General features: G+C 36.8%; 1 protein-coding gene across 1 annotated transcript in view; it reads right to left on the bottom strand.

Annotated features, from left to right (window-relative positions):
* Window positions 1–18,800, bottom strand: part of GABBR2 (gamma-aminobutyric acid type B receptor subunit 2) — an 802,190-nt gene that overhangs the window by 20,437 nt on the left and 762,953 nt on the right. The window contains 2 exon segments of the mRNA XM_074281401.1: window positions 335–559; window positions 8,444–8,554. Of these exon segments, the coding sequence (XP_074137502.1) occupies window positions 335–559; window positions 8,444–8,554 (336 nt within the window).

Here is an 18,800-nt window from a genome sequence, read left to right on the forward strand (position 1 = left end):
ATGCCATCTTTGCTTCATTTCTTTGTATCAGTTTACCAGGACACTCTGTCTTGTGATGCCTTTCCTCTTATCCCTCCCCCATGCCATGTGGTGTCTCTCCTAACCCCACTATGCTTTATGTCTTTCTTCTCAGACTCCAGTTATCCCTTTTAGGAGATTTAGCATTTTAGTATATTTTATTTTCTGCATTAAAAAAACTCCCTTAAATATAGACATTTATTTGATTCAGAAAGATGACTCACAGAAAATCAAACTGCAACAGAAATACAAATTATTGACACATGCTTGACTCAAGGACAAAGGAGGAAAGTTGTGGCTGAATGAACCCACCTACCTTTGGCACAAACACGAGGCAAAGTGTGATGGTGCTGCAGAATATTATGACCAATGCTACAATACAGAATTGTACATTGGGTTGGTCTCTGGTGAGGAATGAGACTGCTGCTCCAATGATACACATGATCCCCACATTGTAGACACTCATTCCAATGTATTTGCTGTCGTTCAAAGCTGGAATGCTCACATTGCGAGTTTCCCAAGCTAGGAAACAACCAAACAGCTGAAAGAGGAAATAGAAAAGGAAGATTATTAGTGCTAGGTCAGCTCTGTGTGTGTGTGTGTGTGTGTGTGTGTGAATGTCCAAGACAACTTTCACCTCTGACATCCCTAGATGTCTTCCTGTGCTGTCTTTGTGCTGCTTTGATGAGATGTGGCCTCTCTGCTGAGTGGGTCAATTTGCTGGTCTCCCTAGGCATAGATCTGGGGCCCTTATGGCTCTGATGCTTATTTTTTATCTTCAGCTTTGGGTCCTGCTGAATTCTTGGCCTAAGCGCTGTTATGCTCCTTTGGAAAGAAATGTACTTTGTGTGGAGAGGCCAGTAGGACTCTTGGCCCTGGAGTCTGCCATCTCCAAAGAAGTATGTGGCTGTCTTCTCAACTCTTCTTAATGTCTTAATTCAGTGGTACAGCTGGCTTCCAGCTCCACTGGATACTGCTATTGTTTCTACTATAAAACATCATTCTTTATGAGGGATGAGAGGAGAGAAAACTCCCTTATTGACTTCTCTCTTTCCCTCCTTCCCTCCCTCTCTCTCTTTCCCTCTCTTCTTCCCCCTCTCCCTTTCTCCCTCCCCTCTTGCTCTCCTCCCTTTTTCCCCTCTCCTTATTTTCCTTTCCCTCTCTCTCTCTCTCTCTTTCTCTCTCTCTCTGTCTCTGTCTCTTTCTCTCTTTTTCTCTCTCTGTCTCTGTCTCTCTCTCTCTGTCTCTGTCTCTCTCTGTCTCTCTGTCTCTCTGTCTCTCTGTCTTTCTCTCTCTGTCTCTCTGTCTCTCTCTGTCTCTCTCTCTCTCTCTCTCTCTCTCTCTCTCTCTCTCTCTCTCTCTCTCTCTCTCTCTCTCTCTCTCTGTCTCTCTCTGTCTCTGTCTCTCTCTCTTTCTCTCCCTTCCTCCAAGGCAATTGGGGTTAAGTGACTTGCCAGAGTCATACATCTATTAAGTATTAAGTGTCTGAGATTGGATTTGAATTTAGGTTCTCTGACTTTAAAGCTACTGCTTAAAACTTTTTCCACTTGTGACCCCTTTTTGCCTGAATTTTTTTACATGACCTATATATAGATATACAAATCAAACATGTATTGATAATAAATCATAATTTTACCTTCTGAATCCAATTCTTTCTTTGTAACAACAACAACAACAACATTCGGTTCTGCACATATATATTGTACCTAGGATATACTATAAGATATTTAATATGTATGGGAATGCCTGCCATCTAGAGGGGAGGGGGTGGAGGGAAGGAGGGGAAAAATTTGGAACAGAAAGGAGTACAACGGATAATGTTGTAAAAAAAATTACCTATGCATATGTACTGTCAAAAAAGTTATAATTATAAAATTAATAAAAAAGAGAAAAAAATCATAATTTTATAACCTCTACATTCAGTTATGTGACCCATGTAGGGTTGTGACCCACAGTTTAAGAAGCTTTGCTTTAAAAGATGCAAAGAAAAAAGTGAAGACTAAAGCTTTTCTCAGAGCTGACTCTTATCAAACATTCTAGGATGGGGTTTATTCTTTAGCTTCCCAGTTATTAAGAGTTTCCTGTGTTTTGTTCAGTCGCCTTCATCAAATAAGCAGTTACCTATAAAGTGATGAGGTTGACCTTTATAGTTTGTTGGGCTATTTAGGTAGCTTTATTATGGTTTGATGATGGGTTATTTAAGAAAATTTTTAAATAAAATCTTCTTTTTTACATAAAGGAACTCCTGAAATGCTTTAGTAAAATCACAAGCCTCTTTTAGCTTGTAGTTGTAAGCAGCCTAGGAAGTGCACACTTAGGATAGATTTATCCACCCAGTTTCCTGCGTTTCATCAGATTTTAAAATAGAGATGGGATATCAGAGTACATACACATTCCTAAATCATTACCAAGCTTCACAGGGAATAAAAGTGAGTCTTGGCTAAAGAGAACCAATCACTCCCAGAGAGACGCTAGCAAGATCAGCCTAGTGTAAACAGTGGTCTCTAGGGTGCGTCAGAGACAGAGAGGATCAGTCCAGGATCATTAGTAAAAATGCTATGAAATAAGTATACAGATTCCAAGCCAATAATTCAGTCTAGGGGTCTATATTTAGGGATTGTTTCATTGAAGTTAGGACTGGCGGGAAATTAAAAAACAGGGAATTAGGAATGAGCGAAAATGGAAATATGGGGAATATAGGGCTCAGTCTATAGAATATGGTTATGGTGGTGAGGAAGAGGGTTTTGGTTTGTCTTGCATTTATTCTGCTATGTTGATCCACCTTTGGATATTAGTTTATTACTGGACCCTTGGGGATGAAGGGTCCCCAGAGCTTGGATGGGAGACATTCAAGTTACCAGAACAGAAAAACCTAAGCTTCTGAATTTAGACAAAATATCAACTCTATATTACTACTTTTTAATTTCTTAAACTTTGCTAGAACATTCTAGCTTGGGATGCTGAATTAATACATATTTACCTGCATATCTCAGCCCTTATATAAAAATCCCCAAACCTTTCTGCCTTCTTCCTCCCTCCAGCCCTTGCAGTGGAAATAGGCTCAGTTTAGCCTTGGGAATACATATCTGTCCCTATCTTCCTCCTAGGGATTTCCCCAATTGCTATCATAAATTCAAGCCTGTTTACTATTCAGAAGATCAGTAGGCTTATTTCTTATGGAATCTAGAAGGGCCTGATGGAGTTTCCCTCTTGTTTCTTGGTGGTTTAGTCAGATTTTATAGGTTTTGTAGCCATCTGTGCCTTCTCCCCTACCTTGAAGGGCTCAGCAGGTATCTAGTTATTGGGGATGTTGGTGCTATATAGAGTTAGTTGTAAAACTACCTTCACAGCTTCCAGCTCCTGCAAAGTGGTGCTTAACTGTAGGAATAGTAGTTCAGAGAATAAGTATAGATGGGGAGAAGAGAGCATGGAGTCTACTTCACAAAATTTTTTCTTTTGGTGTGGATATGCATAAAGCTGCTGAAGAAAAAATTCTTTGGTAGCTCATAAGAAAGGTATTGAGAAAAAGGAACACTTGAGGGTTGTTCTAAGGTAAAAGGTTCTCAACTAAGACTTCATAGATCCCTTGTTCTGATAGTTTTCAGGGGATCTTTGAATTTGTTTAAAAATATTTTACTGACTACATTTCAATATTTCTGGCTTCCTTTGCAATCTTACATGTTTATTTTATGCATTTAAAAACAACATTCTGAGAATGGGTCCATGGCCTTCATTAAACTGGTTGAGGGGTCTGTAATGCAAAACAGATCTAAGAAATCAAACTTTGGGATTACAGTTTGTCCATCTTGCCTATGTAACACCTTGCTGGTGGGAAGTAGTGTATTTTATAATAAGCCACTGTAAGGTTGCTAAAAGGGTAGAAAATAAGAACTATGGCTCAAAGCAATGTGCCTGTGGAGATGGAAGATCAGTTGCAGGAACAGGAAGGATAGTTCTAATTGTAGTGGAAGCTCTGAGTGAGGAAGAAACTATGCTATTTTAGGGAAGATGCCTTATATGGGGTTAAACTGGTTATAAAATCCATGGAAGGCACCAGAGGGATTGTAGGAGTCCTGAGAGTGTTTTTACCAGGTCCTTTGTTCAAGTACAAGCTCTATAGGTCTCAGCATGCTGTGTGCTATTGGATCATACTCAATATTTCCAAGATTGTCAGTTTACAAATTTGTAGGGTTATACCTTTATACTCTTGGCTCATTGTGACATAGTTTTCACACTTTTTTTCATTTACCCTCAAGAGGTGGGTAAACATGTAAACAACTATATAGCATTCCACTTATGATGAATTCTCTACTGATGGTCTTCAAAAACTTTAAAAATCTTGCAGTAATGTTTTATTTTTATTTTTTTAAATCATGGTTGAGGGATGCTTGGTGAAGGGAATTTATTTTGATGAAGGGAGTTTATTAAAATATTATTCACTTAGGGGAAGCTAGTGGTGCAGTAGACAGAGCATCAGCCTTGAATTCAGGAGGACCCGAGTTCAAATCTGTCTCAGACACTTAACACTTCCTAGTTGTGTGACCCTGGGCAAGTCACTTAACCCCAGCCTCAAAAAAAAAAAATTATATATATATATATCACTTTTGTTCTGAACTTTAAAAATACCTTTCTATGTACATATAATAGAACTGGGGAAAAGGGATTGTATATTAATCCATCTTTCTTACTTATGGTTTTCTTTTCTTTTAAAAATTGCTGCAACAGGCTAAATCCTTTTCAGGACTAAGCCTGCTGTGAGGTACTTTGTCCCTCCTCATAGCATCTGTCTTTTAATGACATCTTTCTCCTTACTTTGGTTAACTCTGGTTAGTCTGTTAACCTTCTCTATGGATTTAACCTGCCCGTCAATAGTGTACCCATACCTCAATGGCATATTCCTTTAATGGCTTCTTCCAAACTCTTTTCCTTGGTAAACCTATTGCTCTTTCAAATCGATTTCATATTTATCACTCCTGCTGCTTATTTTGCCTCTTTAGCATTGCCTGTTACCTCTTCTCTTAAATAAATGTACCTTTTGGCTAAGAGAAAACATACTGTAATAAATATATAATATGAAATAAATATAAAATTATGCTATATTAAATTAATGTATATTGTATATTTAGGCATAACATGTAATAAATGCAACGTGAATTTCAAATAATATCTGGCCTTTGTTCTCTTCTGTTCTCTGAGAATTAAAAAAATTTAATGATTTTCTTTTTAATTATCTTATTCTCTTTCTCCTTCCTACTCACACCCAATTAAAAAAACCTCAAACTTTATTATTACAAATCAACATGCTAGTCAAGGAAACAAATTCCCATAGTGACCATGTCTGAATGTCTTTTTCTTCATCCTTGACGCCACCACTTTTTAGATTTTTTTTTTTTTTTTTTTGGAGGGTGAGGCAATTAGGGTTAAATGACTTGCCTAGGATAGCATAGTTAATAAGTGCTAAGTGTTTGAGGCCACATTTGAACCCAGGTCCTTCTGACTTCAGGGCTGGTATTCTATCTGCTTTGCCATCTAATTGCCCCGCCATTACTTTTCTGCAAGAAAAGATTGTTCATCTAAATTGCTATTGAATTTAACTCCCTCATTTTGTATATGAGGAATTTAAGGCCCCCAAAAGGCTGTTATTTGCTTATAGTTATCTAGCAGTAAATGCTTGAGGCAGGATTTTAACTCAGGTCTTCCCGATTTTCACTTAGTGCTCTATCCTCTGCACCATCTAACTCCTTGTTTCACTGTAAATTTGTTGTAATCTCAGTGGGAGCAATGTGGTCGACAACTTTTTTTTCACTGCAGAAATATCAGTAGAAAGTGTCTCTTCTTCCAGGTCTCCAGTTTTAGGCTTTTAGGTGATAATATCTGCTTTGCTATTTTTGCAACCCAGATATATCAGACACAGACATTGAATTAGACATAGAATAGTTTCCTCTGAATCTGTAGGTGACGATTTTTGGTCTGGTTAACGACAGTTCTCTTCAGTTCTGATGATGAAGTTGTATTGAATGGGATATAGTATTCCTTCTAAGCAGTAGTACCAGGCTTAGAATGTCATCTTTATTGCTAGTAGCTACTCCCAGAGTGGTAGGAGAGGTAAGTTTCATTGGGGAGGAAATTATATTTTGGGTTATGGCATCAATGACTATTACTAGCACTCAGAACCAGCTAAAATCAAGTCAAAGACCTTGGACCAAAGGTTGCCCATGTCCATGAATGGTTTGATAATTTCCTGGTGAATCTTTCAAGATGGCCAGCAAGGTCTTGTCTGCCCTCAGGAGAAGCATGACACATAAAATTGTCTAATTCCTAGTCCTTGATGTTAGGAAGCCTATGGTGCAGGAGGAAAAGTCCTGATATAGTCAGGCCAGAAAATTATTAAGTTCACTAATTATGTGTAAACATTTCTTTGGAGGGGTGGCAAGGGAGTTTCTTAATTGATAGTATAAAGGTGGAAACTTCTTGGCTTAGGAAAGCACTGATTCTCCCCCTATAGTCATCACTTCCTTTCAGACTTGGAGTCCGACTGCATGGGCATCCTGTTCATTGATACTTGGAGAAACTACTGCTTGGGACATTAGTGGAGGCTCCCTCCTTTTCCCAACCCCTTCTGTCTGTATAGGATTCAAGGAATGATGGTATTAATGGTGTTCTAAGGCATCAGATAGTAGTCCCCAAGCAATTACAATAGGCCAAAGGGATTAAGCCAAAACTTTGGTCAAAGGGTGATCAATATTAGCTCATAGGGTGATTGTAAGCTTTAAAGTCTTAAAAAAGTTTTTTAGCTTCAAAGGTATTTAAGATTGTAAACTTTGCCAAATATTAAATCTTGTAAAAATGTAGGTTGATTTTAAGAATGAATGACTTATTTCTTTTTAATTAATTAGTTAAATTAGTTTTTACAAAAATTTTATGAATAGGTAATTTTCCAGCATTGACAACTGCAAAACCTTTTGTTTCAACTTTTCCCCTCCTTCCCTCCATTCCTTCCCCCAGATGGCAGGCTGACCAATACATGTTAAATATGATAAAGCATAAATTAAATACAATATATGTATATATGTCCAAACAGTTATTTTGCTGTACAAAAAGAATTGGATTTTGAAATACTGTATCATTAGCCTGTGAAGGAAATCAAAAATGCAGGCGGACAAAAATAGAGGGATTGGGAATTCTATGTATGTCAACTCCCAAAGTTCTTTCGCTGGGTGTAGCTGGTTCAGTTCATTACTGCTCTAGCTGATCATTTCTTAAATAAAAGTAGGTTTAGTTTGGAAGCCAAACAAGCTCAAGGAATGAATATGCAGAATCTGTCAATAGACAGTTCAGGGCTAATATATGGGGAATCTTTATATAGGACTAGGAACTTGGGGCACAGAAAATAAGAGGAATGAAGAACATAGACCACTGGGAACATGAACCATGAAAACCACAGAGTTTGCTTGTTCATTGAAAAATAGGCTTTTTTTATTTTCCATCTCTTCCCCATGATTTTGGGACCATGGACATTGCTATGGACACAGGTAATCTCTGGTCCAAGGTCCCTGACTTAATTTTAGCTGGTCCTGAGTGCTATTAATAGTCAATGATGCCATAACCCAGAATATAATTTCTACCTTGATGAGCTGTTCTGGCAATTCCATTGGCTATTAGACCTCAATAGTTTAAGAATCAGTGCAAGTAGAGAGCTCTATAGAGCGGTAAATCAGCTAACTAACATATCATAGGACTATACAGTAATAGATGATACCTCTGAAAAAGAATATGATTGTCATTGGGTCCAAAATCTATTGAGCCTCTCTCTTCTCACTCTTCTCTCATCTTTCCTCTCACTTCCCTCTCCTTTCTCTTCCCTTTCTTCCTTTTCTCCTCTCTTTTTCTCTCCTTTTTCCCTTTCTCTTCTCTTTTCTCATTCTCTCCTCTCCCTCCCTTCTTCCTTTTCTCTCTTTCTCTCCTTTCTCTATATATTCTTTTACTCTGTCTCCTTTTTCTCTTTTTCCTCTATCTAATTGGCTAGCTTTTTCTTTGCTTTTTTACTTCCTTTCTGGTTCCTTTCTATTCCATTTTATTTGGCATTCTCTTCCTCCTCCTTCTCTTCCTTCTTCTCTCCCTTTCTCCCTTTCCCTCTCATTCTCCCTCCCTTTCTTTCCCCTTTCCCTGCTCCTCTTAAGGGTGCATAATGTTAAAAATGTTTGTTGTTAATCTAAAAATACTTCAATAGTTCTTGCTTTTAATTTCAAAAGAAAGCTATTTTATTTGACTAATTATCTAAATTAAGCCTATTGTATATTTGGTCTTCAGTTTTTAAAAGAAAACAATTCCCCACCCCTGCTTTATAATAAGGAACACATACTTAGCTAACATAAGGGTATATATGGAATTGACAGCAACACAGAATAATACAAGAAAAACGTACCATGAGGAGACCTTTGTAGGCATAGACAATGCCGAGCCAAATAGTCATGTGACTGTTCTCACAGTGCTCCAGAATTGGACGGATGGAAATATCTCTGCCAGCAGGATCCGGCTACCAAGAAAAAAACAAACAATAATGATAACTGAATACCCGTATTGTCTTCTGCATTCAGTAATTCAATGAACAAGGATTTAATGAGCATTTATTAAGTGCCAATTATGCACAAAATGAAAAGCACCACGGTGTAACAGAGAGAGAGAGCTGGCCTTGGAATCAAGTCCTGCCCTGGACAAATACTGAAAATGTAACTGAGCAAGTCACTTAATCCTATGGGCACCTCTCTAAGACCATAAATCACAACTGGGCAGCCAATTTTCCCTGGTGGAGGGAACTTTCCCCAGCAAATCTCTATATTCATAAAATCTCAGGTCTAGACAAAAGAAAAAATGTATGATGTACAAAAAATACAGTTCTGTAATTTAGAACAATAAAAAAAAAAAAAACTACCTGGGGGCACTGAGAGGTGCTGACATGGCTAGCATGTGTGACAGACCTTAATTGAACCCCTGTCTTCCTGACTACATCTAATATATCACAGCGCAAAAACTGGCTTGGATTTTCACATATTGTACAGAACCTTTCTAAATCTTCCAAACAGACAGTCATCCTGTTCCTGTTTCAACACTTCAGTAACAGGGAGCTTTATATCTCCTGAGGCAGCCTCTTTGATTTAATAATAATAATAGCTAGCTTTTATATGATGCTTTTTGGAGTAACAAGATGGCACAGTGGATAGAGCACAAGTCCTGAAGTCAGAAGGACTTCAGTTCAAATATGATCCCAGATACTTATTAATGGAGTGATCCTGGATAAGTCACCTAACCCTGTCTACCTCAGTTTTCTCATCTGTAAAATGAATTGTAGAAGGAAATGGCAAACCACTCTGCCAAGAGAATCCAAAATGGGATCACAAAGATTTGAACATACTTGAAATGACTGAACAACAACTTATATCATGTTTTAAGATTTGCAAATTACATACATTATCTTGCTTCACCTCCCCCCCAAAAAACATGTGAAATAGTTTGTATCACTATTCCTATTTTATAGACTAGTATTGACTCTGGGAAAGATTTAGGTGACTTGACCATGGTCATACAGCTAGTAAATATCTATTTTTAGGCAATTTAAATTAAGATTAGACAAGATTTGATCTTGGGTGGTCCTGACTCCAAGTCTGGCACTATCACTGAATCACCTAGCTCTATTGTTACTGTTATGAAATTTTTTATTAAGCCTAAATCTAATTATCCAGTTTCTTATGAGTTCTATAAATAAATAAAATTCTTCTTTCATGTGACAACTTTTCAAATTCTTGAAGACAGTCATCACACCCCGCCCTCAGTCTTCTCCTGGCTAAGCATTCTAAGTTGTTTCATATGCTAATGGCAGACTCTCCAGTCCTCTCATCATATTGTTTATATTTTTCTAATAAGATTGTTTGCTATCTTATTGTCTAAAATAGGCTATTCAACTTATTAGTGTTTTTCTTAGTATATGACAGCTGAGTAGTGCCATAGTGCAGAGAGCACTGGATAGGGAATCAGGAAGACTCATCTTCTTGAGTTCAAATGTGATCCAGACACTTACTAGCTGTGTGATTTTGGACAAGTCACTTAGACCTGTTTGCCTCAGTTTCCTCATCTGTAAAATGAGCTGGAGAAGGGGATATGGCAAACCAGTATTCTTGTCAAAAAAATCCCAAGTGGGGTAATGAAAAAGATGATTAAAATGTCTGAACAAAAATGTGGTACCTAGAAACTTAACATATTAATGAGTTATATATGGTTTAGATATTGTACAAAAGGACTATTGCCTCCTTATTTCTGGACACTGTGCCTCTCTTAATATAGTCCTAGTTTGTAAGAGCAATTTTGGACATCATGTTATACTGTTGCCTAATATTGTGTTGTTTGTCCACTAAAACCTACTGGTTCTTTCTTATGAATGGGCTGTTTAAAGCCATATCTTTTTCATCTTGTGCTTATCCAGTCAATTTTTTGAACTTTTATTGCTATTAACTTTCAGCTTGTAAATTTTGGCTCATTGTTCTCCCTGTCAAAATTTTTCAGATGCTGCGTCTGTCACCCACTTTATTAGTTTTCCTTTCCAGCTTTGTGTCATCCTGAAGGTTTGATGAGCATGTCTTGAGTTTATTTGCTTAACTATGTGCCTTGCACAGAGCTGTAAAAATACTGGGTGAGATGGCAATCCACAGACTTATAAAATTCTTGCACACTTGCTTATTGACAGGGCAAACAAAAATTGCAGAGGCCTTAGTTCAAAAAAACAAAAGTGTTTATTCATAGAATGATGGATTCGTAGCTATCAGTTAGAAAGGACCTTTAAACATCATCTTGTCTGCCTCCATTTTAAAGAGGAGAAAACTGAGGCTCAGGAAGAAGATATCACTTATTCAAGGTCACATAGCTAATGGCAGAACCATGCCCAGAATCTGGGATTTCTAGGATTTGTAATTTTCTTGGTTTTCTTGGCAGAGATACCAGAGTAGTTTGAACTCAGGAAGATGAGTCTTCTTAACTTCCTAGCTCTCTTTACTGTACTCCCCAGATACTCCCCAAATTTCCATGGCGTGAATGTTCCTCTCAGTAATGGAGATCATAATTCATCTGTAACTCTGTGAATTGTCATAGCCAAAATATTCATCAATTGACCTATTATACATGTATAAATTATATCAGATTGCCTGCTGTCTTGAGGAGGGAGGAAATAAAGGAGGAAAGAGGAAAAATTTGTAATTCAAAATCTTACAAAAATGGATGTTGAAAACTATCTTTACATGTAATTGGAAAAATAAAATAAAATAATTACAAAAAAACCCATAAAACATTCATCAACCTGGGGTCAACTTGGTGATGAATCTTTGGAAATTGAACCATGCTAGTCTCTATTTCAATCAGCCCATTTTACAGATGAGGAATACTCAGTTCCAAAGAGGGGACTGCTTACCTGGCTTTACAAAATAGGTTTTTGAGAGAATGAGGACTAGAAGTTAGGTCTCTTGACCTCCCAGTCCAGTGTCCTTTCCCCTATACCATAGTTTAAAATGGTGGCAGTAATGGGAGGGGATTAAATATAAGAATGGAAAACAAAAGACATTTTCTTATCTGACTTGTGTTGTATTACCCTGGGACTCTTGGATTCATTCAGGTTTCTTAGGATTAAGGTAAGGGAATTTGGATACTTTTAGCTCTTTAGTTAGGCATAGCTATACCTGGGAAAGTGAGGGGATATACATGATGTGGGGAGGCAGAGTTCATTCAGTATAATAAGTAGGGATAGGAATAGAGAATAGAGAATGGGAGGGTGGGTAGAGAAGACAGGAAAATGCTTTAGGATAATATAGATGTTCCTGGGATGCTTACAGACTCAGAAGAGTCTTGAGGAGGCAGCACCTTTGCAGACCAAAGGATATTGCTGAATTATTTAGTCCCCAGTATTTTCCATTCAACTCCAATTCAATGCAGTAAACATGATAAAATGTTTCCTATGTGCTGTATAAGTAGACACTGGGGATACAAAGCTTGCTTGGTGGGAGGAGGTCTAGAATGTTCAGACATAGTCTTTGTCCTGTTCTTCTTAGTACCTGTTCCCTTCCTCCCTCCCAGGGAACTCTAATATCTTCCCAGACCCCCTCTCATTTGTAATGTTGAATAGAGGAGTTGAGAGGAATATAATGCTTGAGCCTGAATAACGTCATCCAGTTGGAGAGCATTTGCCTTTCAAGGCTTGAACATGTGGGGAATTTCCTCTTGATCTGACATCTGAACATTTTGTCAGCACAATTGATCAATTAGTCGATAAGCATCTATTAATCATCCATTCCTCTAAGCAGCTATTATGCACCTAGGTATGGGGGATGTAAACAGAAAAAGAGACAGTCCTTGTCCAGAGCTCGTAAATTTGTTCATTTATCTATTTATTTATTAGCAGAAAAAAAGATGAGTTTTAGATTTAAAACTTTTTATCTTTCTCTTATACAAGGTTGATCTAAGGAGGAAGAAAATGAATTCCCTCACCATCTAGGCCAAAGGCAAATCCATCTGGGCAGAACAATTCTGTTAGCTTTCTTGTCTAACAATTCCTTGATTATTGTCCAGACCTTCAACCAATTCTGTTGTATATGTGAGTCTCAGTAAGTTTCACTTAATTTTGTGACATAACTGAATGCAGCCACGGTCCTATGGAGTCAACTGCAGTCAAGGATCCCAGTGTGATTAACAGGTATGTGACATGGGGAGAAAGACCTACTTGATATTGAAGAATTAAGGATGAATCATGCCTCTGAATTACTTAAGCACTTACCCTGGGAATAACCCATTCATCACTTTGCATATCTTATTTCTGTAACCATCTTCATGACAACAAAAATAATTAATTCCCAAAAAATGACAAAGTGAGAGTTACTGTAGAATAGGTCATAGAGAGCAGCAGGGTCAGGAAGACTGGATCCAAGTTGCCTCTGACCCAGGATGACTATGTGATCCTAGGCAAATCATTTAAATTTTGGGCCTAAATTTCCTCAACTATAATATGAAGGACAGGTAAGTAGCTCAGTACAGACTGAGTCAAGCTGGGATCAGGAAGATTTGAGTTCAAATGTAGCCTCAATCACTTACTAGCTGTGACTCTGCATAAGTCACCTAAACTCTATTTATCTTAATCTGTTAGAGAAGAAAATAACAAATCATTCTAGTATCTTTGCCAAGAAAAACCTCATGGACACTACTGATGTGCACTGGCCCACAGGAACACAAAGAATTGGACATGACTGAACAATAACAACAATTTGAAATTGGACTAAATGACTAAGATCCCTTCCATCTCTATATAAACTCTAGTGATTCCCTAATATCTCCAGGATCAAATAAGAAAATCCTCTGTTTGTCATTTAAACCCTTCACAACTTGGCTCCTTTCCCCCTTTTCAGTCTTTGTACAATTGAGTCCCTTCTACACACATTTCAGCAACCTTCTTATTTTTGCCCGAATAGGACCCTTCATCTTTCGACTCTTGCCTTTTTGATGACTGTAACCCATGCCTGGAATGTTCTCTACCTTCTTGCTTCTTTGGATTCCATCAAGACTCAGATAAAAACTTATCTTTTGCAAAAATGCCTATTTTGCCCCCCCCACTTCTTCCCTTATTAGTGCATCTCTTCTGAGATTGTTTTCCATTTCTCCTGTACACAAGATACCCTTAAAAGTCTTCAAGCAGTTCAATACTTTTAATCAGTGTTTGCTGTCGATAATTCTGATGAACAAAGAGAATGGTAGGAAGAACAGAGAAAAATACCTATTCTTCTAGTTTATGGGACTTGAAGGAGCATAACACAACTAGAGAATGCTGGTTTTGAAGTCACAAATGATTTTCAGTTATATCCCTAATACTTGCTAGCTTTCTTCCTAGCTAGTAAGGCAGGTAGGCAAAGTGTTTCAATTTTCTCATCTATAAAATGAGAATAATAATAATATTCACCTTTATAGGATTGTGAAGAAAGCTCCTTTTATAATTGTATGAGGACTTTTGGGACACTCTGTATGTCTGTATATATGTACGTAATTGCTTGCGTTTTCTCTTTCTTCCCTTTTTCTCCCTGATTAGAAAGAACATGAGGTCCTTGAGGTCAGGGACTGTGTTTTTTTTCTTGGTATCCTGAATACTTAGCACAATGCTAGAAAGCCCTTACTAAACATTTGTCAACTGACTAAGTCTGTGTCAATATGATATCTGGTTCAAGTTATCTTTGACACATATTGCCTATGTGACCCTGGAGTCCATGCATTTGAACAGTTCAAAAGATCATAGCTCTAGACCTGGGAAGGTCCTTTGAGAGGAGCTAGTCCAACCCCCCAATTTTAAAGATGAGGAAACTGAGTCCCAAAGCCTCATCAATCAGTTCAAGGTTACTTAGGCAGGGGATGCTGCCACTGGGAATTCTCTCTTTCAGAGGTGTCAGACACAGGGTCAGCAGATCAGGTGTGGCTCAGGACAGTCCCTGGTGCCTCTGGAATCCAATAAGAGTGTAATTGAAGAATATTTAACAAAATAAACAAAAATACAGTAAAACATAGGAGATGTTAATATGTGGTTTTCTAAGTCAACATGTCACCAGTAGGGATCATCAAGTATCTGTTAATGGCTCCTTTTCTATTTGAGGTGGATGCCAAAGTTCTATATCAATGAAATCAAGTCTGGAAAAATATTAATAACAGCAGCAGCAAGAACAATAATAATATGCTTTTAGGGCAGCTAGATGATGCAATGATTAGAGTGCCAGGCTTGGAGTCAGAATAATTCATCTTCCTGAGTTTAAATTTGGCCCAGGCACTTATTAGTTGTGTGATTTCAGGAAAGTCATTTAACCTTGTTTGCCTCAGTTTTCTCATCTATAAAATGAGCTGAAAAAGGAAATGACAAACCATTTCAGCATCTCTGCCGATAAAATCCTAGATGAAGTCACAAAGAGTCAGACATGACTAAAAATGACCGAACAACAGCAATAACCAAATATATTTTATATGATTGCATATCTATAATACATCAAATTGCTTATTATCTTAGGAAGGAGACAAAGAGAGGGAGAAGGAGAGAATTTGGAACTCAAAAATTAAAAAATGAATGTTAAAATTATTTTTACATGAAATTGGGATAAAAATATTATTGACTTTTTTTCCTGATCTTTAACGAAAATCCAGAGTTATACCACAATTACTTTTTTGCAGAGGGTTTTGCCACCAAATGAAGGAGTTGAAATGGTTAGGGGAAACTGATCAGATCTTCTTTTTATTTTTAAATTCTTAGAATACACAGAATCCTCGTTGCAATTGCAGCAGGGAGTGACCCTAATTTAGAACCTATTTACTCCTGCTCTTTCTACTACCACCTGGATCTGGTTCCTGATAAATTGTGAGCTCTGAAAATTAAGACAAAGGTACTTGAGGGTACTTAGCAGTATGTCTTTAATTAATTGATGAAGGGACAGTACCAAGAGTCTGAAGAAAAACCCAGGAAGAGGGAAGGAATCTTGCTCTCAAGGCCACATTCAACTGTACCTCTAGAAATCTGTTGACCTGGAAACCTAAAGACTAGGAAACCCTCAGGGCTGGACCCACCATCTACTTAGACACCCAGATTCAATTTGTGAAGAAAATATCCACCTCTCACTTCTAGAATACAAATATAGCATTTACTTTAATTTTATTTAATTTAATTCAACAAACATTTATTTAGCCTGCAGTATGGGCAAGGCACTGTATAAGACATTGGATATTCCCAAGAGGAAAGAAAGAAAAAGAAAGCAAAGACAAAAAGGGGAAAAAAACAGTTTCTGCTCTTAAGGAGCCTACATTCTAATGGGAATGAAACAACAGATCTCAGATAAATAAATGCAAAATACACTTTAAATACAAAATAAAGTAATTTCAACAGAGGTTGGGGAGAGAGCAACTAGAAGAGGGCTTAAAGAGAGTTAGGGATTCCAAGAATCTGAGCATCCTTGGCAAAGAATGGGAAAACATATAGCAAAAATATAGAAAGCTGATTCTTTCTCTTTATTTTGTTTAAATCTGTGTTGTACTCAGACTTTGAGATGTTTAAATCTGGAGAAATTTTGGGAAATAAATGAACTGCATCCTAAGCCTATGTTATCCAGTTAAACAAACAAGGAGAAAACTTATTCACTGAACTCTGATCTATGCTGTGCTGGTTGTTGATAGTGGATTCCCAAAGGGTTGATTTTGATTATAGTAATGGAATTTAATCATAGAATCCTAGGATTAGAAAACACCTAGAAGTTGCTTATTCAATACCTTCCCTCCCCCACCTGCCTGATGGATGAAGTTTGTCATAGAGAAATTTTTGGGGATTTAATCAGTACATGGTCTAAGGCCATTTTCCTTTGTTGGGCACAAGACTCCTAAAATCTTCCTTTGTTTGGGGAACTCTATTTCACTGACCCTAACCTCCAATGATATCAATTACACTATTAGTATTCATTGGTTGAGAAAATACACAATATCAAAAAGCCACAATGAATTCAGAAAAAGTTTAAAATGGATTTGTATTTTATCATTTACTGTAGAATTCATATATTTTTGAAAATAATAATACATATATGTATAAAACATATAATTTATTCAACCCACAGAAGATATGTTTGTTTATGATTATGAGTCATTTAATGAGATGGATCCCTTGCACAATATCTAGGGGCTCCTTAGGGGTGTGTGGGCCACTGACTTAGAACCTTTGCTCTATGTTCTTCTGCAGAGGAGAATATAAAACAACTTTATGGTATGATTTGATAGATAGGAAAAGAAGGCATCCTTATCCAAAAACATAGCTTTATTCCTGAGGGACTTTTAATAGATAGGCACATTTTTAAATGGCTGAAGTAGGTTCAATGGGAAGGGTGGTTAGTTAAGATGAGTCAAATAACAAAATTCTGCTCAGTCTTCTAGAATCCTGTAATCTTTCAAACTCTATCTCTTCTGAAAACAATTGCTAAATAAACATAAAATCAAAGAATTAGAATTAGAAGTGGCTTCTGGTAGGCTCAGAGGTGGTAAACCATATTTTTAGGGTTACAGAGAACCCATAACTATATGAAAGGGTTTGAATTCAAGTTTCTTTTCTTTTTAGATTTAAAAGTCCCCTCTCCATCTTTTTTTTTTTTTTTAATTTTTTAATTTTTTAATTTTTTTAGGCTGGGGTTAAGTGACTTGCCCAGGGTCACACAGTTAGAAAGTGTTAAATGTCTGAGACCATATTTGAACTCGGGTCCTCCTGAATTCAGAGCTGGTGCTCTATCCACTGCACCACCTAGCTGCCCCATGTTGCCTCAGATTCTGAGGATATTTTAAATCAGAAAACAAAGTTTGGCCATTGTTTATAAAATAAGCCAAATAATCATAATAGCTAGTACTTATATAGCACTTTAAGGTTGGCAAAGCATTTTACAAATATTATCTCATTTTATTCTTACAACAGCCCTAGGAGGTAGATACTATTATTATATCCATTTTACAGATGCGGATATTGAGTGAAATAGGGTCAGGGAGCTAGTAGGTGTCTAAGGCTAAATTTGAACTCAAGTCCTCCTGACTCCAGATCAATTATCAGACTTACTCTTTAGAAGATCTAATACCTATCTTAAAGAAGGATATAATCTAAATTAGTTTTATTACTGGCTATGTACTCCTTAGATTCCCCCTCCTCTTTTTTATAGTTGAATGAAAGGAATTTTGCAATGTCCTTCCTAGGCAGAGCAAGTAGGTATTTATGGGTGTCTGTGAACTGCCAGAAACTCTGGTGCAATTTAAGGAGCTTAGTTCTGTGTTTTGGGGTTAGTTAAAAAAAAAGAAAAAAAAATACCATCAAATATTTGCAGCAAATTTCTTTATAAAGATCTGATTTCCAAGATATATAGAGAAATGATTCAAATATATGAGAATAAGAGACATTCCCCAATAGACAAATGGTTATAGGATTTTGTCTCAAATGAGAGATGGAAGGGGTCTTATGGGTTTTTTTAAAAATAATAATTAAGTCACAGCTAAAATTAGGAAAATTAGAATCAGCATTTTGATACCTCTAGCAGTGAAACTTATTTTCTGATTTTAGCTCCATGTTAATATAATACCATTGCCAAGATAAGGGGTTCTCTCCCAAGTCAACACTATAGCTGTGAGTTAATACACACACTCATAATTGCACATGCATTTTTATTTTTTGGGGGAGGAGGAAGTATTAAGAAGGAATCAAATATTTGATATTGAGAATAATTTGCTAGCTAATTATACTTTTTCAGTCAAAAAGGAAATTCAGGAGGTGTTACTCTGAGGGTTAAAAGAACTTGTGGTTCAAAACAAAATTTCCTTCCTTAATTGACTAGAAGATACTTTTAATTTTTTTTAAGCAAAACAAATTTGTTTTGCTTTTATTTATTGTTTCTCAAAAATTTATGTCTTGTTCTGCATTTGAACTCCATCACTTCTCCATCAAAATGTGAGAGGTTTGCTTCATTATTAATCTTCTGGTTTTGGAAGTGATCATTACAATGGATTTTTTTTGTCTTTCAAAATTGTTTCTTTTATAATGTAGTTATTGTATGTATTAATTTTACATACTTTCGTCTCCATCAGTTTGTAGTAGTCTTTTTAGTTTTATCACTTTCATAATTTTTAATGGTACAATAATATTCATATTCATAATTTGTTCTGTCATTTTCCAGTTGATGCTCTTCTCTTTATTTCTAGTTCTTTGCTATAACAAT

Source organism: Sminthopsis crassicaudata, chromosome 1 (genome assembly GCF_048593235.1).
Source record: "Sminthopsis crassicaudata isolate SCR6 chromosome 1, ASM4859323v1, whole genome shotgun sequence".
NCBI lineage: Eukaryota > Metazoa > Chordata > Mammalia > Dasyuromorphia > Dasyuridae > Sminthopsis > Sminthopsis crassicaudata.